This window comes from Festucalex cinctus, chromosome 3 (assembly GCF_051991245.1).
Source record: "Festucalex cinctus isolate MCC-2025b chromosome 3, RoL_Fcin_1.0, whole genome shotgun sequence".
NCBI classification, from domain to species: domain Eukaryota; kingdom Metazoa; phylum Chordata; class Actinopteri; order Syngnathiformes; family Syngnathidae; genus Festucalex; species Festucalex cinctus.
This window is the reverse complement of record NC_135413.1, coordinates 24707191-24730873: the sequence shown is the minus strand read 5'-3', so window position 1 is coordinate 24730873 and position 23683 is coordinate 24707191. Positions and strand designations below refer to the sequence as shown.

General features: G+C 41.5%; 2 protein-coding genes and 1 long non-coding RNA gene across 5 annotated transcripts; 1 reads left to right on the top strand and 2 right to left on the bottom strand.

The window, feature by feature from the left end:
* Positions 1 to 1466: 1466 nt before the first annotated feature.
* On the bottom strand, positions 1467 to 8617 carry LOC144016195 (MOB kinase activator 2). Of its 2 annotated transcripts, none has more exons than XM_077516998.1 (5): positions 8267 to 8617; positions 4211 to 4350; positions 4040 to 4136; positions 2724 to 2848; positions 1467 to 2044 (listed from the first exon to the last, which is right to left on the bottom strand). In XM_077516998.1, the coding sequence occupies exons 1-5, from the start codon at positions 8341 to 8343 to the stop codon at positions 1800 to 1802; spliced, it is 684 nt and encodes a 227-aa protein (XP_077373124.1). In that variant the 5' UTR covers positions 8344 to 8617; the 3' UTR covers positions 1467 to 1799. The 2 variants fall into 2 exon arrangements, with proteins under 2 accessions (XP_077373124.1, XP_077373125.1); XM_077516999.1 differs by lacking the exon at positions 8267 to 8617 and adding an exon at positions 7679 to 8226.
* On the top strand, positions 1772 to 10375 carry LOC144016196 (uncharacterized). Its single transcript, XR_013282858.1, has 3 exons — positions 1772 to 2057; positions 7518 to 7709; positions 9556 to 10375. It is a non-coding gene; the product is annotated as an uncharacterized LOC144016196 (long non-coding RNA).
* ppp6r2b (protein phosphatase 6, regulatory subunit 2b) lies at positions 9716 to 23665 on the bottom strand. 2 transcript variants are annotated; one of them, XM_077516995.1, is made up of 25 exons: positions 23508 to 23665; positions 22538 to 22894; positions 21321 to 21479; positions 21138 to 21236; positions 20869 to 21055; positions 20495 to 20632; positions 20354 to 20419; positions 19136 to 19248; positions 18943 to 19056; positions 18716 to 18836; positions 18475 to 18636; positions 18190 to 18408; positions 18059 to 18123; positions 17861 to 17976; positions 16764 to 16849; positions 16614 to 16691; positions 16438 to 16535; positions 16325 to 16382; positions 16103 to 16224; positions 15864 to 16018; positions 15621 to 15771; positions 14613 to 14680; positions 14315 to 14513; positions 13259 to 13387; positions 9716 to 11837 (listed from the first exon to the last, which is right to left on the bottom strand). In XM_077516995.1, exons 3-25 carry the CDS (start codon positions 21446 to 21448, stop codon positions 11804 to 11806), a joined length of 2706 nt encoding a protein of 901 aa, XP_077373121.1. In that variant the 5' UTR covers positions 21449 to 21479; positions 22538 to 22894; positions 23508 to 23665; the 3' UTR covers positions 9716 to 11803. The 2 variants fall into 2 exon arrangements, with proteins under 2 accessions (XP_077373121.1, XP_077373120.1); XM_077516994.1 differs by lacking the exon at positions 23508 to 23665 and having other exon boundaries at positions 22538 to 23058.
* Between the last annotated feature and the right edge of the window lie 18 nt (positions 23666 to 23683).

Sequence of the window (23683 nt, the reverse complement as noted above, 5' to 3'; positions counted from 1 at the left end):
TTTAAAATGCAAGTTTTGTTTCTGCCCACCCTAGGTTTGATGTCTACCGCGAAGGTAATGAGTCTATAAAATGTACATAAAAAGGGTGCAATCCACGAAATTGAGGAGAGGAGGCAGCTACTCTTTATTTATGAGTGACAAAAAGTATTAACACGTTTAAGTTGATTCTCAGCAGTAGTTTCCCGTTCAATGTATCAGTAGCGAATGGAGGACACAGATGACACGCTCAGACTGTGAAATAGATTTAGAAGAACATCCTGTACTCTCAGGTTGTTAATTAAACTGCTGAATTGTTGGGTGTCTTTGACTCAGCACTTTGCAGTATTACACTCGTAAGCTCACTTTCCAATCACGTGAGCCTCAACTCAGGCTAAACGTGCCCCGAAATTCATCCAACGAAATATACGAGCAGTGTTTAATTTAAAAAATTTGTCACACATGAAACTGTCACCATTCACAAGTAAAAGTACGCAAGTACACATAAATTAGGGCTGATTATTCTAATAATTCTGTCAATATTATTTTTTACGTTTACTGCTTTCTGTAGCAGCTGTTAGAAAATGGGCAATAATGTTGATGTTTTCCAAAGCAAAAGCACATTTTGAAAATGTCTTATTTTGATCAAACAAAGATAATTAGTCCACTTTCATGGAGGACTACAGAAATCTGAGAATGTTTACTGATGAGAGGCTGAAATTCCAATCATTTGAACAATTTTAAAGCAGAAGTCAAGTCAAAAGTGTTTTGCAGTATGTCACCACCAGTCTAAACATGGTAATCAATATTGTATTTGATTTGATTAAGCAGATTATTTCACCCATTTTCAGCCATCCAAGTCAGCTGATATTTTATGACACACTGCCCCCTGTCAACTGAAATTGACGTCCAAGTGCCCACCGCCTCATGTCGCAAATATCACGTGACCAAACCCAGAAAACAGGTCAGCTGCGACAACTATTTTCATTTATTGACTACCACGTCCTTCCGGTGCGATAGATACCAGTTTTGCTTCTAAGCTTATCATCAAACTCAGCCTGTTTTCCGTCACTGGTAGAATTCTTCAGTACAGGAATGCAAACATACATGACAACTCCAGCATCACCGCTGATAAAGTAACACATGACTCTTGTATATAGTAGGGTCGACTTGTGATTGGCTGCTGCCCAGTTGAGGATTGTTGCTGAGTTTTTTGCCAGCAGGCGGTGCTGTTTGTCCAACTGTGAGCAATTTGAGGCAGCGCAGGGGCTCAGTTTCTTCCCATATCCCCAAAACTAAATTGTCCATTGTTGTTTGTTTGTGTGTTGCCTGTGTTTGACTGGTGACCAGTCTAGGGTGTCCTCTACCTATCAACCAAAGTCAGCTGGCATGGACTCCCAACTCACCCATTATCCTAATGATGACCAGCCCTTACAAACAGTGGATGGGTGAATGACCAGTTTGACAATATGACATGTCAACATGCTCAATTAAACTGTTATATACATATTTATTTTTCAGACAAGTGTTTCTGGCACAAGAATACATACAAGTTAAGTCATTCCATACATCATTCAGCAGAGGATATACTGTGGGTGTATCATGCAGTCTTGACAATGTTGTATCATACTTTATGGCGGGTGTTAAACACGATTGCACGTTTGGATTGTCACTTAAGTCCGTCAATTTTGTGTGGTTTGTTTTTCAATTAAATAATGTCTTGGCGTTTTAATGACCAGCACGATTTCAATCACAACATAAAACTATACACAAACAGGAGCCCGATACCGCTGACCAGGGCACGGCTTTCAAAGTAATTCATTTCATTTCTTGTCCTGCAGTCCCAGAGCCAAGATAAGGTCCTGTAGCGGTTCAGTGTCCTCGGCATCCAGCAGCGCGTGCTGCCGGCAGAAGAGCGTGAGGTGCGTGAATAGCGTGTTGAGGTGCGGGTGCAGGCCCAGCGCGTGCGTCTGACGGAAGTGGGACCAGTAGATGTGCGCCAGAGTTCTGAACAGCAACAAAAACACCTTCTGCACCAGGAAGATGAAGCCGGTGGGGAACACTGAGCCTGGAATTGAAAGGTGAGAGCTTGAGAGGGATTTTCGGCAAATTTCCTGATGTGGTGTATGCCAACATTTGTTCAGCCAAGGCACACATGTTACATTAATTAAAGAAATCTCATCATGGCACATCATCAAACAAAAGTGGAAATACTGAATATTGATGAGCGTACTCACAAAAGTAATTACTCTGAAATATGGGCCTGTTTTGTTGAACTCAAAGCTATTATGATCCTCAAACATTGACGCAATGCTCAGCCCACATGACGTTGGTAAAAACATTTTGTGATTTATAATCTCTCATCTGTCTTTGATACTTTGTTCCAATTGGGGCTCATAATAGGAGTTCATCAAAGCCGTGGAATTCACCCAAAAGGGTGCCTTCAAAACAAAATGGCTCACTGCCTGTTCAATTTCAAGCATGGGCTCGTTAGTGAGCTCAACTGCAGGCCGCACGGACAGATTGGAAAATTATATATAAACATATTTATTTATTCATCTGGGCTGTAGTCATAGGAGAATGAGAGTATACTACCAAATTTAATGTTAATTGCCGAAACTTTTTTTTTTTTTTTTCACTTTGAGGCGGACCCGCTTGCGTTTTGGTGGTTCGAATTCAGGACGCCTGAAATTCCAAACGGTGCTTAAAAGGGAATCAGCAATGCGTTGAAAATTCAGGACTTTTACCTGCTTTTGTGGGAAACACCTCTTCATCTGTGAGAAGGTCCTGAATGTAGGACATGGCATAGTCAAAGTACAGAGGAGCGGAACATTTCAGCTTCCTGCCATGGTCGTCAGTCCAAACATAAACACTAAAAAAAAATTAAAAAAAAATAAAAAGAGGAAAGTCAATAAAGAGGACATATTTAGGAAAATTACTGGCTTATCTTATACAAATACTGTAGTTGGGTGTGAAACTAAACAGCCAAGTAAATCTTTTATGAGCTGCCTGTTTACCAAAGTGTGCCTTGGAACAATCTGAATGGTAACATCACAATTTGGTTAGTATTTGTGATCATCGAAATGTCAGCTCAATGCATCACATGCATGGATCGGCTTCACTAATTGTCAAGTGTAATTTGCTACCTCCATGAGTGAATGCAAACTAATAAGCGCTTTCTGCAAACAAAGAGGAGTTGCTCCCAATTCCTTTTTTTTTTTTAAATATTTAAAAAAAAAATGTATTTAAAAAAACAAATTCCACACAAATAATTGAGTCAGCAAGAACTAAACCACTGTTTTTTTTTGGTTGTTGTTTTTTTTTTTTTTTTGTATTATTATAATTGTCATTTATCTAATGCAAAGTAGTGTACAACTCAAGGCCCGGGGGCCAGATTCAGCCCTCCGTACTATTTTCTGTGGCCCGTGGAAGCAAATCATGTTGTGCTACTTGCTAAAACATCAAAATTGCAAATTTTCTTCACTTTTAATAACATTTATGACAAGTTTTTTTTAATATATATATATATATATATATCACTTTTAAACTTGAGTAATAGTTGACCAAATATTATTATCTATTTATGTTATTATTATTATTATTATTATTTTTTTACTGTTTCTGACTTCAGATCTAGTTATCCACTGATTTGTTGTGTAGTATGTAAGCAAGCATACATTTATATGGGTTCACAGTCATAATGGACCTCGGAGGGAAGAAAAAAAAAAAACCCTGTGATGTGGCTCGCAACAAAAATTAGCTTGAGGTCGCTGAATTAGGGCAAACACATCTAATAACTGCAAATAGTAATAGCTGATTGTAGGTTCCACACAAACTCAAATTTGTGGCATATAAAGCGGCATGTGAATAGGCGTAGGTTGACTGCATGTCTCTTTAACTGTTCCGTAACGCTTCACTGGGTTTCACCTTCTTTTTATGTGGTGGCAGCAATACACATAAAACACACAGGACTTTTAAAGGTTCACCTCACAAAATAACGACGTCATAAATAATCATATTATCTGACGGCTCCATTTCACAGAGCCGTGCACCATTAACTCACGTGTCGCCTGGTCCACAGGCGGTCGGGCAGGTGCTGGGGGTGCAGAATTCTGACAGCGCGCTGGAGAACAGGTTTATGTGCTTGAAAAACGACACGGCTGCAGGAGAGAGGGGGAAAATGAAACGACGCGTCATCTTTAGTCGGCGTGTCGCTGCAAGTGAAGTTGCTCACTGTTGCTGGCCAACCACTCGGCCTTGTCCACGCCGGGCGGGAGCGACGTGAGCGCACACATGTCCATATGGTTGATGTGCTGGCACACGTACTCCTGCTGGAGGTACGGACGTGACGCCAGGATGTTGTTGTTGATCCCCCTTTGAAGGACAGGCCGATTTTATGAAACAAGCAGTAGGTGATACATTTCACGCTCTGGATATAACTACATTGGCAACTTTGCAGTGTGATGTGGGCACTCAGTTGAACATTCGACCTTTCCTGCCTTTCTAAATTCATTCTGCATTTCAGTTATTAAAGAGGATGTCAACCTCACAATTTTTTTGGGACAATATGTTCTATGCAGCCCCACTGGTCTAAATATGGTATTCTGGTTAATATTGTGTTAGTGGAATATGAGTTATGAAGCAAAATCCAGTCATTTTTATACATCTCGAGGGGCGGCCATTTTGCCACTTGCTGTCGACTGAAGATGACATCAATGTTGCTAAGGTCTCAGGTAACAACCAATCACAGCTCAGCTTCAGAACACAGGTTGTCATTGCCTGAGCCCTGAGCAACATTAGTTGGGTTTCCATCCACCCATTTTTATTACAATTTTCAAGAAATGCGAAAAAAAAAAAAAAAAAACTTAATGGAAACGCAAAAAAGTCGAAAAAGGGCCCAAAATTCGCCAAAAAGTTTCTACGCTTAAAATGGGGTGGATTTTGAAGCGTATTGAAAAAAGGAAAATGCGAATTTTGGCTACGGAAACAGGTTTTGCGTATAACCACTGACAAGACCGGATACACATAGCATGTTTGGACCAGATATTACGTCACACGTATATTTGTCGTTGCACGATAATGTAAAGTATGTTTAGGGGCACGGCGAAACAGAAATCTTTTTGGAATTAATTAAAGAAGCGAATATTAATGCAATTTTAGATGGAAAACTGCAAAGAAACGCTGCGGTTTATCAAGAATTACAAAAGCAAACTCACACAACGATAAAAATGGCTGGATTTAGCTTCATAACTCTTTTTCCACAAATGTAATATTAATCAGAATGCCATGTTTAGAATGGTGAGGTTACATAAAAGATATTATTGTCAAGAAGCAACAACTCTTAAGCATTCACATCCACTTACTCCAGAAATGGTAGTTTCTAGACAGAGTCCGGAAAACACTTCTACACCATAATTGGAACGAGTTCATTGCGCAACATTAGTGACCTCAAAACATCACATGTCGGGACTCGTAAACCCAGGATCCCCTCTGATGATGAAATGTAGGCAAATGGACCAAAGGCAAAAGTATTGGCAACATTTGAATACTGCATATGCAAAGCACCGAGCCAGGCTGCAGCAAAGACATGCTTTTACACTTCATGTTGCAAGGAGGCACAATAGGTGGTGGTTAGTGAGTCTGCCTCGCGTTCAGCAGATCCGAGTTTGAATCTCCATTGGCTTTTTTCCAGCTTCTTCCAAAGATTTTGGAACGCGTTAGTCCTTAGATGTAAATAGATGTTTGTCTTTATGTGCCATTAATTGGTGACCAGTCCGGGGTGCACGCTGCCTTTTGGTTAAAATCAGATGGGAAGAAAGGATGGAAAATAGATGGATGGTTTAATCCCAATGACTTTCTCATGTGTGGTCCTGTTCAGATGTGTGTGGAAAATCATATATTGTATATTCTTGTAACCAAATAAGGACATAAATCTTGGCTTTAAATGTATCTGCCAAAGTGATTGCAATGTAAACAAACAAATGGGAAATGCCCTGGAGCTGTAAGATGCCTTGAGATAAGAGTGTCTTGTGACATAATAGTTTTTCGAAATAGCTACTAGCTGTGGCTTGACCACATTTTTTTGTCTTGAGATATGAACAAAATATGAATACGTTTACCAGTCTTTTCCAGTTGGAATTGAATTTACACACGGCCCTGTCCACTCTACAAGTAAATTGATTTACAAGATTTAATTAAACTTGTAAAACAAGGCACCACTGTCGTTGTATTATTTGCAATAGAATCATGCAGCTGCCGTCTTGCTTTTAGACAGCAGCTGGTCGTTGACTTGCTCTGACCTCGCCTGCTTACTATCTGTTCTTAGTCTTATAGTCCAACGTGAAGGTCAGCAAGGTGGCTGAGAATGTGATTAATCCACATTTCTCCCAAGCAGGGCAGTTCAGTTGAGCTTAGAACAGTACTTGTTTCCACTGTTGCGTAGCATAGTAAATATTTTGACATTATATCAGGCAGATAACAAATTAACTGTTATATTATCTGATGAAGAAAAACTACAGTGTCAATAAAGAAGCTCCACAGACAACATTGTGAGTGACAAGAAGACAAAAGTGCTGCTTGATACCTATCTAGCAAACGTAACAATGCAGATCGGCAGAATTGTTGGGATTCTTCACTTTAGTTATGTCACACGTTTGTGTTGCTAGGTAGAGTTCACACAGGATTCAATCTTAAAGTGGCTGTCCAAGCATTAGTGGTGGTTACCTTGACTCGCGAGCACCATATTTTCACTGTATCTTAAAAAAAAAAAAAAAAAAAAAAAAACTTCCCAAAAAAGTGAGCCCTAAAATGTATACAGATCATTACACAAAATGGACCAGCAGCTTTTTCTTTGTTTGTTTGTTTGTTTGTTTGTTTTTTTACTTTTTTTTTTTTTCTTGATTAAAAGCAAAATTAACCCATTGATTGGTTAGTTTTTCTCATAATCAATTATTTTGGTTTAACTCATATGCTTTGTTTGTTTCATTGGTACACCATAAATGTTCATGGGTGAATATGATCATCATCAACATCAAAAGAAATAAAAACAAAACAAAACAGTAAGACACTGTTACTATTTGGTTAATATTTTTTATAATATACTAAAATTGCTATATTGTAAGTCAGCCTGCCAGGTACCTATATTTAACAAATTCCAAAAAATAAAAACAAACTTTTGCAATAAAAACAAAATAACAAGGCCAGCAGAAGTTTTATAAATGTATACATTTTTTACCTTAAAATATTTTTAGAACTGGACTTGTCTATAAGAAGAGGGTTGATTATTTTGTTTATCGACCCTAGAAAAAAAAAATATTGTCAAATAATTTGAATCAAACTTTTCTGCTGGCTGTATTTTTCATTTTTCTCAAAATAAACCCAAAAAAAATCCAGAACTAGCATTATGTTTATATAGATTTTTTTTTTTACATACAGCAAGTCACATTTACCCATGAACATAACAAATCCCTAGTACAGTGATATGATTATATTAATACCCATCCATCCATATTTAATGCCGCTTGTCCTTATTTGGGTTGCAGGTGAGCTGGAGCCTGTCCTGCATGTTTTTGGGATGAGCGAGCAAGTCAGAGTAACCGCGGAAAACCACACAAGCACGGGAGGACATGCAAACTCAACAGAGGATGAGACTCGAACTCAGAACCTCGTGACTGTAAAGCAGATGTGCTATCCACTACTTCACCCTGCTGTCACCATCACGCTTGATGCTTCAGGTAGGTCGTCCCTTTTCTTCACGTGCTGATGTAATGGGAAAAAAAAAAAAAAAAAAAAACTCTCGTGACCTTGAGGCAGATGTGCTAACCATTAGTCCACCGTGCCTATTTTCGTACCCCTTGGTGGAAATTCCCCCAAAGAACTGAGAGGCTTGGTAGAAGGAAATGGAGCGAACATCCTGTCCTGCCTGGACTTCTTTTCCTTGAACCCCTTTAAGGCCTCTGGGCCTATAGAGGTGGTCTACACACAAACGCACAATGGACCCACAGCTGGCCTGTTTGTACGTAAACACTGGGCAAGTGGAGGTGACGCGTGTTTATCTTTGCCTGCTGTCCCGTCGCCCTGGGTGGAATCGACAGCATGCATTCAAAGAGCAAACATTTGCGCAGTAACTTCAGCTCGTTGCTTTCGCTTTGCGCGACTCGTCTGCCCGAGGAATCCGCTGATGCCATCGCGCAAATATGCGACGCGCACATTACGCTCTTATCTGCAGAACATTCCTGCTTCTTTTTCTTTTTTTTTTTTTTAAGTGAGAAAATGTAAAAGCGCAACTTACAGTTTGCCATCGCAGACGTCAGGAGGAGCGTTGCCGTCCGCTTTGGTGGCGGTGGGGTAACTATGGCAACCCCCCATGGCGGCAAGCTAAGAGCAGAGCCAGCCCCTAGTTTCCATCCCGAGCACGCTAATACGCACGCACTTTTACGCACAACATGTGCTAAAACAACTTATGGATCCACACAGCTGGAAAAGACTCAGCTCCCCCGCTCCTTTTTTTCTTTTTGACAACTTTGTTAGCTGGCAGGGAAAAAAAGAAAAAAAGAAAAAGTAGTCCCAGGAGTTGAAGATCGTTTCCAGCTGTCCGACTTCAGTCGTGTGTGTGTGTGAGTGAGTGAGTGTGTCTCTTTGTCTGGAGTCCCACGCCCCACAAGCGCCGCCTCCTCGGCTATGAGCGGACAGGCAGGTTTCTCCAACACTAGTTGGAATACTCCACCCCTTCCCCTTTCCATAATGCGTGTGTGTGAGGAGCAGATGCACAGGACAAAGTAAAGGTGACTAAAAAGAGAGGAGGGACAAAACTGCCCACAGCAATGAATGCTGTTGTGGTGTAACTTGATCTGATGATGGCAGCGCGGTGACCTAGTGGTTCGCAGGTCTGCCTCACAGTTCTCAATTGTGCGTTTGAGTGAAACACCAAAAACAGATTCCACAAGGTGACAAAACATTTTTCAAAACTGCCTATGACTTAGTAGCAAGGCTGGCCGCCAGCCTACACGATCAAAGATGAGGAGAGATGCGGTGATAGATTAGAAGCACAGATTGAGTGAGAGGTGGCTCATTTGCATGAAATGGGGCCGCCCCCTCAAAACAGGCTGAATTCACTGTGGCAAGGAAACAATATTGTAATTTCTGCCCATGACTTGGAAGCTTGGCTGGGTGAAGAGCCTCCAATTTTCAGAGTGTAAGCCAATTTCCGTTTTGAAAGTTATAGATAGCACCTTGAGCTGAGGAGCCATCTCATTTTCACGAGGGTCTTACATAGAATGTAAAATCTAGGTATAGATCGATTATCGGCCCAAATAATGGGCATATTGACGGCAGATAAAAGGTAAATATAAAACCATTTTAATCTCAGGGAAATATTTATATAAATGTAAACTTTATAAGAGATGTTTCTGACCCTGGGAATTTTCTTAACCATTTGTTTTTGTTCGACATTAAAACAATTATTTTATTTTTTTTAACTGAAAATGAATATCGGCTCCTTGACTACTAATAATCTTCATCTTCATTTCACTCCATGTCCAAAAATATTTAAAAATAATGAATTGACTTTATGATTTTCAGTGGGAAGTCAACTGCCGTCCAAGGAGTTGTTGACAGTGTTCAACAAGAAGCTCCGTCATCCATGAGTTCACCTGCCCTCAAGGTAAACATATTTGAGCCTGATGTTGCTACTGTGCATTTGTGCATGTCCATCCGTGTCACACACATACACTGACTCACATTTCTTTTGACATATTTATTAAGTTCATATCTGAATTTACAAGCTAAAGTGACAGCAATAATAACAGACACATTGCTTTCAAAAATAAATACACCAGCATCAGTTTCTGACAAACAAGAAAGGCATTTCACAACATTGCTTTATTTTGCCATTCCCACAATGCATCGTGCCGTTACACAGTCACGTCTACGTAGCAATCTCCTGCACTAGAAACGACTTTGACATATTCAGCGGTCAAAAAGCCCCATTTTCCTCCTCCCTGAAACCTGATTTCTTTGTGCACTTCATACATGGAACAAATAAAAGCATCACATTCATTAAAGGGGGAAAAGAAAACACTGCTGCTTTGGATTTTAATGTCTGCCAAAAATAGAGGCTGGAACTACTCAAGGGCTTTGGCAGAAAGCAAAACTTATTCAAACATGTACTGTACATGAGCGCCATTCTACAGTCTAAAGGAGTCTTTATAAAAAGTGCTTGTGAATCAGATTGAGATCTACCCAAATTGTTCTATTCATCCATTTTACATAACAGAGCTAAACAAGCAGTCACTGAACCTAACATAGATCTTTTTGGAATGTGGGAGGAAATCAGAGTGCGTGGTGAAACCCCCTGTAAACGTGAGGGAGAACGCACCAACTTCACAGCGAGATTTGAACCCTGAACCACTGAACTGTGAGGCAGACACGCTCACCACTAGAGCAATGTGCTACCTGCAAATAATTCCACAGAGCCAATGTGTAACTAAAAGTCCCCAACGGTCCTAGGAGACAAATGGAAAGGTAAATAAACGCCTTATCCTGAATAAACGCTTCACACTCTCTGCAGTCAAGTAAACAAACGCCCCTGGTCACTGTGTGAGGAAACGCACTTGGTACCAACTTTTATTTTGTCATCGACATCGGACAAGTAGCAACAAGACAATGGCTATGCAAAAAAAATAAAAATAAAAATCTCACTTTCCAGCTGAGTGCCTAATGCGCTATGAAGTTATTAGCGCAATGATATGGAAGACTACACACACATACATTCACACCTTCCTCTGGAACTGATGCTGGAATACCAAAACATCATTATTGCCTCATTTCAACGACACATAAACATACACACACTTTTTTTCTATCTTTTGTTCCAAAAATAGATTATATGTGTATATTATACATTTATATTACGTTCATTACCAAGAGTAGCCACAACCTAATACAGGTGCAAAGATCACAATAGTACACTGACAGTTTCCGAGGAGGTATGAATGGGAACATGCACATCTGTGTCTTTTTGGAGGATTTATTATTATTTTTTTAATAACACAGTGTGTGTGTGCTTTCTTTTTGTATCGGGCATACCTCTCCTCGGACCTGAGTAACCTCTGCACCTCGGACAGAGCTCACACTCTCTCTCCCACACGCACATTTAAACTAGAGCAGAGACACACATGATTCTCCATTTTTCCGATATGCCCGATCAGGTATAATCATTATGATGTTGAAAATATTTGCCTGTCACCATATCCTTGATACCTACTTTCAGTAAACGAACTAGGGTGCACTAATGGAACTGTTATTTATTAGTAATGTTTTTTTTTTTCCTTATTAACTTAAGCTGGATATCAAGGATATGGAATAAATGCACATACAGCTTTCCATACACTTTGTATTTTTTAACTTTTTTTTTTTTTTGCGCTGCTGCCTGTCATGACTAGGTCTCTCTTGAAATCTTTAATCTCAATGAGATTGACAAAGTGGCTAAATAAAAGTTATATAAACAAATAAAAATAAAACATACTGTAAATTTGTTTTGTTGTTGTTTGAAATGTCAACAGTCAAAATGCGGCAAAACTCGCACCGGGCTCCGATTCATGCGCAAGATAAGCCCCGCCGACTGTTGTTTTTGTCTTGGTCAGATCATTAATGTGTAACCTCATTTGGCTGTGGGACATGCTTCACGAGCAATGAATGCAAGTGTGCCACTGGGCTGACAAACATGGCCGCTAAGAGAAATCATAGAACGGCGTCGCTGCATGTGGATGGGTCGCCGTTGGTAATAATGATGATGATGATGATGATGATTATGATGATGATAATGTGGTTAGGCTGGTCCGTTGGCGGAGGGCTGCTTCTCTCTGTAAAACAAATTAACAAAAAAAAAAAAAAGAGAGAAGAGGTTTACAGTGAGGATGACTGCAATTAGACGCAATAAAACAGCACTGGGCTCCATGGTATGTGACAAGAGGATGTTAGAGTGCAAGGGAACAATGGAGAGAATTGAGGCGGGCCGTAATTGTTTGTTTTTCTCTCCCCCAAAATAAACATTCTGAGCATGTGTGACATTTCCTCATTTAGTGGCATTGAATGCCACACCTTAATTAATTGGACGCCTTTCACTCTCCTCAGGACAGTTGATTTTAGTTACCGCCACTCTGTGTTGCAGTAGATGTCATTGTATGACACACTGCCTGTAGAGTGGGTTTGGCATCTGTAAAGCTGATGTTTATGGTGGAGTTTAAAGGGGAAGTCAACCCAAAATGCAAACCCTCTATGCAGCCCCCGTAGTCAATATGTAAATATGGCCTTCTGGCTAATATTGCATTAGCAGAATAGGAGTTAAGCCATAAAATCCAGCAGTTATTATCAATGTCAGAAGGTGGCCACTTGCTGTCGAGTGAAATTGAGATAACTGTTGCTCAGGTAACAACCAATCACAGCTCAGCTTGAGAAAACAGGTGCTCTGTGATTGGTCGTTGCCTGAGCCCTGAGCAACATTTGATGTCTTCTTCAGTCGACAGCAAGTAGCAAAATGGCCACCCCCTAAGATGGATAAAAACTGCTAGATTTCGCTTCATAACATATTCCGCAAATGTAATATTAATCACAATGTCATGTAGACTAGTGAGATCACATATATCATATTATTGTCAAGAAATAATTCACTCCCAGCCATTTTCACTGAAGCAGCCCCCTTCGCTCTTGGCTGTTTTACTGGATTTTGACTGATTTTGCAAGGTCCACAGAATATTATGTTCTATTGCTATAAAACCTACCAAAAGAAATATTAGTCTATTCTTTAATCAGGAAAAAAGTTTATTTGCATCTGTTTCCGTTTTGCAGCAATTAGCCTTAGCTAACTTTCATCATTATTTACAAACCTGTTGAAAACATTGGCAAAAAGAGCTGCATAGCCCTGGCTGATCGCTTATACTCTGCTGCCACCTGTTGGCCATTTTTTTGGTAATAACTACCATTGCTTTAGCAACCTCTTCTCGTCAGAAGCTGTATGCTCTAGCATAAAAACAAAACAAAAAATGTATAAATACGTTTTTGGGAGTAAAGAACAAAGTATTAAAAAACTTATACGTTTTTGGGTTTGAATGAGTTAAGGTGACTTCCACTTTAAAGACTCCAATCTTTGTAGAACAAATGTCCATTTTTTTGAGGAAATACCTCTTTAAATGCCCTGCAGTCAAGTAAACAGACACCTCCAGCTGCTATTTGAGGAAACACCCCTAGATCCAATTTGAGGAAGTAACTCAGAACATCCACTTACTGTGTGACAGCAGCAAGCTGCTGGGTAGGACTGGTCTCAGTTGGACTGGGACAGCCCCCCTGTTTCGTTCCAGATTCCGCATCCGCCTCAGTTCCTTTCCCTTTGTCCTCTGCTGTCTTCTCTGCGTGACTTCAAAAGAAACAAACAAAAAACAGTGGTCTTGGCAAAGAGGAGAAAATGAGGGTTGGCCACATGAGCTCCCGTCAGAAAAACATTGGTTGCACATCCCGGTTAAAAGCACACTGTCGTTATGTACTGTTTGACTGTGCCCAGCTGTGCAGCCCAAACAAGGATCAAATTGTGCATGCTTGTAAAAGGGAGAGGGGGAACTCGGAGTATTTGTTAGTCGCGTGCTAATGCATTGGCTTTGATTGAAGAGAGTTTTTGTTGAAAGCATGCAATGTGGTAAAACGGGGACCTTCCCCACTTGCTCGCTGCACAGAGAAGACACTCGCTGGATGTTTAATAGGAAATGATGCACTGGATATGTCATCATTGCAAACATCTGTGGCACACATGTGAGACCACAGACACTCCTTTTGCTATTTATGGATGTGTTAATGCTGGACCGGTGTTGGGAATAGGGACTAGCTAAGCTAAATGTCAGGGTATGTAGTGGTTAGTTAGATAAATTAGTCTTGATCGTCACGCGCATCCTTGTTCATGGCAACAAGCAAGACACACGTCCCGTCTTTTTGCTAAGAACATTTGCTTTCTCATATAAATGTCAGGAAATCATCACACGCTTCACATACCGTCTAGTGGCTGGTCTGAATACTCTGAGGGCGGTGGGGGGGGGGGGGGGGGGGGGGGGGGGGGGGGGGGGGTGAAACAGGTGGGAAGAAACAGGTGGGGGTGATATCAGAACAGCAACAAAGAGAAGAGAGAGGGAGAGGGAAAAGCTTTGCGGGATAAAGGAGGGACGATCTTTATGAGAAATAGTAGATTGGAGATAGAATAAACTTTCAGTGACTCAAATGAAGGCGATGTGACGACTAAATCTAATCCACTGCTTCTTGACGCAAAAGTATTAGTCGAGGAGCATGTTTCTTGTACCTGCTGAACATGGCACGCTCGTTCTTGGCATCCACGGTGAGCCGGATGGTCTCCTTGCCGTCGCCGGTCTTGGTGGTCTCCGTGGCCGCCGTCTGGCTGGCCTTGCTTTCATCTTCGTCGGTGTCAGAGCTGCCGGAAGAGGAGCTGTCCGACGCCACCAGGGGGGCTTTCCTCGCCCCACATACGCTCCATACACAGGCTGGAGCGAAGAGATGAGATTTATTTAGCGCGGAGGGATTAATCACACTCTTTTTAAAGTTTGTATTTCCATTACAAAAAACAACCAAACACATCTTACGATTCTGACTTGGTTTGGTGCTAAGGTCCGAGTCCACAGGTGAGCTGCATTGGGGGCCTGTTTCAGAACTGGGGATATATTATGTCAAAAACATGAGTGAGAGCATGACAGACACACCACAACCATTTTGAGAAGTCGGGTGAAAGTCCGGGAGGTCACATTCCTTGCATTCCCAACTCTAAATTTAATTTCCGACATCATCCAAACATTCAGCGGCTGACACCTTGGACTAGCAAAAAAAAAAAAAAAAAAAAAATACATACCTACATAGTGAACCCCCCTTTATTGTGGGATTCCAGACACACCAGTGGTGAAATTCTGTGATTGAGACTATGTACGTAAGACAAATTGTCATTTTTGTAATATTAATTTTACTCCATTCGCACACTATAAACACACTTTTACACAACAAAAATGTCCTTAAGCAACAATATAATGTGTATGGATAAAATACTGTGTGTATTATAATAACTTTACTGTACATGCACCTTTTAAGAGGCGGGACTTGGTGGGGTGCGTGGGCTGACAGCGACCTATGCGTGACCGTGTTTGTTGTTTTTGTTTTACGGTTCTCCCAGTATTTATTAAGTGGCTTAAAATGACATTGGTGACTGTGCGGCTCTCCTTTCCCACATATGAGGGCATTATCAAAAGACTTTATTACACTGGGACCATGTCGACTCCAGATAGCCATTAATTCATTTACACTGAATGTTCTGGATGAGACACCCTCAGAGAGGGCCTGTAGGACTGGACTGAGGAATAAATTCACTGAGCACGTTTGGCGGTTTCTCCTTTGGAATGTCGCCCCGGCCTTGTTCTGCCCCTCATAAATGCCACTAACTGCACGTTGCTAAAGTTTGACACCGAATTTAGGGCTTGGCGTCTCTTCAAGTTGTGCGGGCAACGAGCGGAAACAAAACCTCATGGTGGTTGGAGACATTTAGCTGCGAAACTTCCAGCTGTGATCGTATTGCTGGGTACGAGCAGGCATTTTTGCAGGCTCACCAACAGAAAGGCTGGAAGTCTGTAAACTTGGCCCAGCCCTTCTCCTCTGTCTCTGTGGCAGCGGGCTGGGGGCTATCCCAGGCTGCAAAGCCGCCGCCTGCCGTGGGAGCCTCTGAGTTCACCTCGCCAAAGTCTGCAATCCAGCCGGAGTCTGAGGGACAATGAACATGAGGCACTTACTCAAAGCCTGTCATTCCCTCCGAGCGACCCAAACAATGGTATGATGATCATATGCTATCTCACTCTTTGTGGCCGCCGTCTGGCTGCAGAACGGATCCATGTCGTCTTTCAGCTCCTCTCCGTCGTCAGAATCTGAGCTGGCCGCTTTGTCAGAAGTCGCTGACCTATCGCACGCTTTACTCGGGGCTTGTCCTTGGGCTGCCTGCGAGCCACCGAACCTTGATTGGGTAGATCAAATCAACATTTACACATCGTGACACCATTGAGGATGACTAAAGGCTGCAAGAAGAACATCTGCAAACCTGTTCCTTGACTTCGTTTGTGTTGCATAGCTGAATTCTTTTTCCTCCCAGATGTCCTCTTCATCATCATCAAAGGCTTGAATCCTCTCCTTGGCGCAGGCGTCAAACGAAGCCGTATTGGCCTGCAAAGTAGACGTAGCGCTCTCATTGTGTTTTAATACAGAAAAACAGCACTGTATCGTCTAAAACCACAATAACAATCTGTGCGATTCTTAAACTCACACTGTCCTGGCCTGCGTCAATGTTGATATTAATCTCTGCGATTCGATTAAACGTTGCCCTGCAAAGACAGAAGCTTTAGACGAAAGTATCACATGCACATCTCGCACACTCACCCAATGCCGTCGTCGTGATCGGTGAACTCGTCGTCGTTGAAACCAAACTGATCGACAAAATTCGCCGTCATCTGCTGAATTTGGTAGTCTGAGAAAGCCTGAAGCATAAATACAAATACGGTTATGCTTACAAGGCATCCTCGCAAACACATTATATTTCACGTGTGCGCTGAAACCTGCTGGAGTGTCAATTCTTTTGGGAAGGGGCTCTCCATGTCATCTTCCGAGGATGGCCGCGGATTACCGCTGCCGACCTAAAACACACAAACAGAACGTAGGGAGAGTTTATAAGATCAAAAGCTATGTTATGTATTGCATGTGTTTACCAGATCTATGGCGTTTCTCTTGTTGGTCTCGGAAAGCGTCTGGTTCACAAAAGTCTCCCAGCGCCCCCTGCAGTCATCTGGTAGCTCTACAGCCAAAAAGGAAAAAAACAAAACAAAAAACCATTATACGGAACCCTAGGTAGGTCATTGGAAGGTATGGGGGTAGTTATAAACTGGCAAATGGTAGTTTACATGCAAGTCATACCTATTTTATGGCTACAAATGTGTATATTGTGGCAACAAACTAGCATTTTGTGCACACGTTATACAGTATCAATAAGTGATAGTCAAGTAGTGATATGAACGTGAATGAATTAGTGTTCCCTCGTTTATCGCAGGTTTATCTTTCACGGCCTCGTTTCGTGGATAGCGTGCTTTATTTATTTCAATTTACAGCATGCTCTTTGGTTTGTTTATTTTTTTTTGGTCTTTGCGCGTTCGTATCTCTCGAACCCTACATCTCGACGAGACCTTTCCAACGGTGTCTATTGCGTCGCTCCACGACATCGCATTCTGGAGATAGAAGGCCGAAAACGCCGGCGGGAAAACTTTTAAAACATAACAAAAAAATATATAGTATGAACGAAAAAATATTTAGAATAAAAAATATATATATACTGTGCTGTATATAATAAGTACATAAAAAACACTTAATTGAAAAAGAAAAAAAATATTGTGCTGTATAAGTAAGCCTAAATAAAATAAAATAAACACTTTTAATCAAAAAAATGACTGTAAATGAAAAAAAAACAAATGATGAATGAAAAAGCATTCACAATCAAATAAAAATCATACCAAAACGAAAAAAACATAATAAATGAAGAAAATATATACTGTGCTGTATAAGTAAATTAACCCCCCCCCCCCCAACTTTAATGGAAAAAAATGAATGTAAATGAAAAAAAAAGAATATATAATGAATGAAAAAGCATTTATAATAAAGTAAAAATCATACCAAAATGGAAAAAAAAATATATATATATATATATATATATATAATTAACAGGATTTTTATTTTTATTTTTTAATTAACGCTGGTAGTTTTTGTAATGAAACACCCGCGATAAACAAGGGAACACTGCACTGCCTACTCGTACCGCTGATGAGATTACTAATTTGGGTGTGAACCGGGCCTTTCTCCAGATTGTGGACAATCGTGTTGGCGATCCTGGTTAGATGCCCCATGTAGCCTCTCCTCATTCCACCTTCTGACCTAAAACAGACAATTTCACACTTGGATCATCCCATACAGTAGTAAACAAACAGTCCTGCAATCTCAATAATCTTCTACTTACTGGCTTTTATCATTCCCTTCCCAGGCCAGTAGAATCCTCTGCACGAGGTGGCAATGCTGAAATAACTTGAGAAAAACGATAATTAGTTGTCAAACAGCACCAAAGATTCCATCAGCATGTTAGATACTTACGTGCGTCACTAATAAATTATGTGCAGAATTATCTTGGGTGACTGCGACCTCCGTCAAAGCCCGCTCCTGCGACGCACCCTGAGGAGGCTTGACGTCATCTTGGGAGACGAGGCCCGGCTGAAGTCTCATTTCGTGGGCACAAGGCCGCAGGATGGCCGCCACGCATAGCTCCACTTGGAGGTGCAGGAAGTTGTTCCAGGTGTACTTGAAGAACGAGTTCTGAAAGGACAATTGGGTCATTGTTGCACAACAACGCACAATGAAAAGTGTGGGTTCGTCTCTCACCAAAAGCAGGTCCATTGTATTGAGTTGGCAGAGTTCTTGCGCTATGACTGCGTGGCTGGCGGAGCTGGTGTACAGCAGGGAGGCCACGAGTCTGGCCACGTGCAGCCGAGTGTTCCCCAAAGGTTCCTCCAGCACGCCCAAAGTTGTCAGCATAGGATTTCGCTAAATGCGGGAAAGACATCAAAGAGACTGACACTCTCAGGAAGCCCTCCAAATGTTCTCATGCGTCTTATTTACGGACTTTGGGAGGCTCCAGAAGTAGCTGGTGGAAATGAAGCAAGTGCGGCTGAATGGCCAACAGGATGCTGCTGTTCACGGTGTAACTTCTCTCAAACCCCTGAGCGTCCATGACACCGTCCACGCTGCCATTATGAAAAAAAAGAAAGAAAGAAGAGCTTGAAATGGAGCGTTTGGGCAACTTCACAGCAACGCTAAGTTTAATAAATGTAAGTAAGGTTGGCAACCCACACAGGCCTCCTGATTTCCAGCAGAGTGAGCAGAACCTGAATCCCGTTGACGATGCAGCTCTCAGTCCTGTCTCCCGAGAACATGTTCTGGAGCAGCTGCTCCACACACTCCTGCCTGCAGGACAGAGACGGACACCATCTTATGTGTGTGTCCAAAAAGCTTGATGAGAAGCGTTTGTGTCTGTGTGACTTACGACTCGAGCACGGTGAGCAACGGGTCAGACTGGGACAGCTCCTGAAGCTGATTGGCCTGGTCTCTGCTTAAACGAATGATGTCGCACAAAGTCTGGGACGCGTTGGACTGCCTCTTGACAGAAATAACACACACCCACGTGGACCTTCAGAATCGAAATTGTCGATGCTGGACTGCTATTAAGAGTTTTCAGCCGTACCTTGACTTGCGAATACAATTTGATGCATGGCCAAGAAAAGTAAATAAATTGGTTTTATAAAGCAAAATTTCTGTATGTACTGTAGTATTCATGTGTTAGATTTGTGCCAGTTAAGAGGCTTGGCTAGAGCTAGTTGGTTATAGTCTAGGTTATTATGGTTAACCAAAATGACAAACCAAAATTGAAAAACATTTTTGTAGATGAAATGAAGTAATATTATTTTTAATATTATTTACAAATGATAACTGACACGACATTTCTTTCATCAAAACCAACAATCACAGCAAAAATGTCTTCAATTTTCATCCATCCATCCATTTTCTGAAACGCTTGTTACCCACAAGGGCCGCGGTGGGTGCTGGAGCCTATCTCAGCTGGCTTTGGGCAGTAGGCGAGGTACACTCTGAACTGCCAGCCAATCGCAGGGCACATAGAGAGGAACAACCACTCACACTCACAAGCACACCTAAGGTCAATTCGGAGCGCCCAATTAACCTGCCATGCATGTCTTTGGAATGTGGGAAGAGACCGGAGTACCCGTAGAAGACCCACGCAGGCATGGGGAGAACATGCAAACTCCACCCAGGAAGGCCGGAGCCTGGACTCGAACCCGAGTCCTCAGTACTGGGAGGCGGACGTGCTAACCAGTCATTCACCATGCCGCCCTGTCTTTTATTTTCATATTTAGTAATTCATTATAATACATGAGCTTTCAGGGTAGATTTTTAAATGTATTAAAAATTACCAAAACTGCTCTCAAAATTAATAACTAACAAAAGTCAAAATGAAATAAAAACTAACTAAAATTTAAAAAAGAATCAAAATATTAAAACCCTGGTTTTAGTTTAATGTGACTGACTGCTTCTTGTGAATGTCCTCTGCCAATGCGTCGGCAACTGTGGCTCTCCTTGCCCACATACGAGGGTATAACAGTAACTTGTAAGTCAAGGTACCACTGCTTTCAATTAAGGCAGGCAGATTCTGACGAGTTGTTGCAAAATGACTACAATTCGCATGTACCTCTTCATCCATCTCCGGATGAATGATGTCTACGAGTCTCTGGGCCAACTTTTCTTCATTCAGCCACTGTAAACAATAAATACAAAAGGAAATATGAGTGTGTCCGTCACTATATAAACGAGGCGTTTATTCGTCTCTTACAGTGAGAGTCTCCAGTCGAAGAGGTGGCGGCTCCACGCAGCTAATAAGTCGTAGCAGCACATCCATCATGGCCGACGTGTCGATGTGCTTTAGAACCAAGGCGAGGAATCCCTCCTTCCGCCGCAGGAAACTAATCACCTGAACACAACAGTCAGGAACATCAAGGTCACAAGGTCAACTGCGGTTCTGCAAGCGTAAGTGACAACCACCATGCCAGCCAAAGCCAGTCATTTAGCTCTGAATTAGTTCCAAGTGTCAATGACACAGAAAATTGGGAGTGTCTTGCTTTTTTTTCAAAATAGCAAAATAGCAAAAGGAAAGTGCGTACAATTAAAGGTAACCTTTGACAAAAGAGAGGAAGTAATAGATGTTACCTGCTCAGTTTTCCGCGCGATGAGGTTCCCAATGGTCTTGCTGAAGAATGATGACAGCAGGGGGTTGAGAGGGGAGGGCTGCTCCAGGAAGGCATACAGACTTTCCAAGAGAGGCTCCTCATTGCCCAGCTTGTCGTTGATCACGCCCACATCACTTGTCAACAACTCGCATGCTATATTTGAATACCTGTCAATCAACACAACACACGCTTGTGAACATGATTTGGGCACAAAATGCGGATGTAACCATCAGCATAAGCGGCATATACTTGAATCGCTTGGTCTCCTCTATACCAGCAGGAGGCTCGGTGGTAATCTTGCGAACCAGCTCCTGCATGCACTGGTCCTGGCAAAGGAACAGGAGGAGTCTACGGAAGCCATCATGAAAAGAAAAGTCAGTTGAGTCAGCGAGATGCCAACGATGGAGGCAGAGGAGATGTAATAATAATGACCTCCTGTTCTGAGCCTTGCACTCCTGCAGCACGTCTTCCTCGTCCATGAGCTCAGCGAGCGTGACATCATCCTTGTCGAGTAATGCTTCCAGATGAGAAGCTGTGTGGAGGTCAAATTTCCAAAACATGGCTGACGTCAGCGGCGAACCGTGCTCTTAGCTGTATGGAGAGAATTTGGTATTGTGATTGGTGCTATAAAACAACATGTGGAAATGGTTGACTAAATGAATTTGGCTTAGGACTAAATAATTTTGAAAAAAATAATTGCATAATTTCTATGTTTTTTTTAGCCCTCAATGTTGTGATTTAACTTCATCCTGTTGCTGTAAATATTGCTGCTATCAAGGATTATGAGTAATATTCTTTCGTAAAGGTTGGTCAAGTGCAACATATGGTAAAGGTGGGTTAAAAAAGCACATTTCCTAAACATTTTTAGAATTTGAAGAACCTTTTCACAAAGTACTTCCAGGTTATCTCACTCAGATAGGAAAGTTTCTAACAGGTGAAGGAGAATAGAACATTTACCCATTTTCATCTCTGCCAGTGATAATGAAACAATTAAATGCTCTTCCACTAGATGGCAAAAGGTACAATTGACCTATGAATCTCCTGTTGCCATTCATTCAACAGAATGTCTGTGTTCAACTCAACAAGACCGCATTTCACGCTAAGTAAATGTGTAAGCAAATTAAGAAATTTCAGTATTGTATACTTTCTGTGACATTTTTTTAGGTGGGTGGGAGGTCTGAATTTTCTCGTGTACAATATGTATAGTTGTAATAATGTAAAGTGATCAAGAAGGACAGTAGTTTAGATGTATGGATTTTTTAAAATGTTTCATAGCACAAACAATGATTTAGCAAAATATACAAATGTTATAATGGTCGGTCGGAGTAAATTGCAAAAGAGCGTCACTTGACATGTAACACAGCCTTGACACGAGCTTAATTACCATTCATTTAATTAACATAACTACAATTCAATTGGCTTTTCTCCAGTTTACAACACATTCCCTGTGGGCTTCCACGAGTGTCCGTAGCGTTCATTTCAGACCGTAAAGGAAAGATAATTGTGTTGTATTATTTGTTATCGTGCTATATGTGACGAGCTAGCGATAGCTGACCTCCTCGGTCAACCCCCTCGGCTCTGCGTCAGCACTTTCCACTTGACTTCCTTTTTAAATAAAAATATTTTTTATGTGACAAGGGAAGGCTTACCTTTCAGTCGTCATCGTTCTCGGTCATCCTCTAAGCTTGGACTGTCAGGTCACCCGGAGCGGCCCATTATAGGGGGCTCTTCTCTTCCAATTGTGGCGTATGTTAGCTTCACGCTAGCAATGTCGTCCTCCACTCATCATCCATCCGCCAGAGCGCGGTGGTCTTGGAGCGCTGTCGACCGCACCGACACCAGCCGAAATCAACGACGACCGGTGGTGTCACCGATCAAAATGGCGGAGAAGATCAAACGTAGTCCATAAGTTCAGCTGCCCGTCAAGCCGTGTAACCATCAGCCTGACATTTACGACGTGGAGGCTGGAGGGGACGCTGTCAGCAATTACATGTCGTCAAATGGATCTAAAAAATAACAACTACAGAATCACGTTACAGTTTGCCCAAACACAATGAATACTAGTTTAGAAAGATTGGACCCGAAATATTTCACAATTACAATGATGAATTATTACACTCGGTTTCTATAGTATACCCACTGTGGTGATGACTTTAAGGAGTGTCATTCAATTCTCACTATTTCAGCCGAAGGGTTTAGGGGCACTTACAAAAACAATAAATTGTGGAACAAAATCTAGTTTTCTATAACAGCTTTGCAATTACATTATACATAGCTAGTCTGTATATCTATCTTATCTATCTATCTATGATAGTTTTATAAAGTTTAATTAATAAAGTGAGTGACCAAACTATTACAAAAGTCAGTTCAGGTAGGTGTGAAATGTGGGCGTTTGTTTATTTATATTTGGCTTCCAATTGGCCAAAACGTCTATTTGCGTCTATTTTATACTCTTAGAGAGGTATATGCTGTGAGTGCGAATGCTTGTTTATCTAATTTTGGGGCTACTCTGTCGTCAGGCTGAGATTACTGGCCCCACATTCCAAAAGCATTAACTTTTGGGTTCATTAAAATTCTCTAAATCGTCAACAGGTGTGAATGTTATAGTTGAATGCTTACTTGTACGTCAATGCGCTCGTGTCGCCCAAACAAAGATCGGCAGCAGCCGATATGAATACACAGTCCAATAAATAAATAAATAAATAAATAAGCGGATTGTCGTTATTTTGCGCTGCGATTGGCTGGCAACCAGTTCAGGGTGTAACTCGCCTCCTGCCCATAGCCGGCTGGGATAG

What these genes read in the sequence shown, in the direction of transcription:
- LOC144016195 (XM_077516998.1), bottom strand. Translation starts at nt 8,343, where the DNA reads ATGGGGGGTTGCCATAGTTACCCCACCGCCACCAAAGCGGACGGCAAC. An exon ending in GCCTGTGGACCAGGCGACAC is followed by an intron (nt 2,849 to 4,039) that starts GTGAGTTAATGG and finishes ATTTTTTTTTAG; the next exon opens with TGTTTATGTTTGGACTGACG. An exon ending in GGTGTTTCCCACAAAAGCAG is followed by an intron (nt 2,045 to 2,723) that starts GTAAAAGTCCTG and finishes TTTCAATTCCAG; the next exon opens with GCTCAGTGTTCCCCACCGGC.
- ppp6r2b (XM_077516995.1), bottom strand. Translation starts at nt 21,448, where the DNA reads ATGTTTTGGAAATTTGACCTCCACACAGCTTCTCATCTGGAAGCATTA. An exon ending in CTGGAAATCAGGAGGCCTGT is followed by an intron (nt 18,837 to 18,942) that starts GTGGGTTGCCAA and finishes TCATAATGGCAG; the next exon opens with CGTGGACGGTGTCATGGACG. An exon ending in AAGAATTGACACTCCAGCAG is followed by an intron (nt 16,536 to 16,613) that starts GTTTCAGCGCAC and finishes TTTATGCTTCAG; the next exon opens with GCTTTCTCAGACTACCAAAT.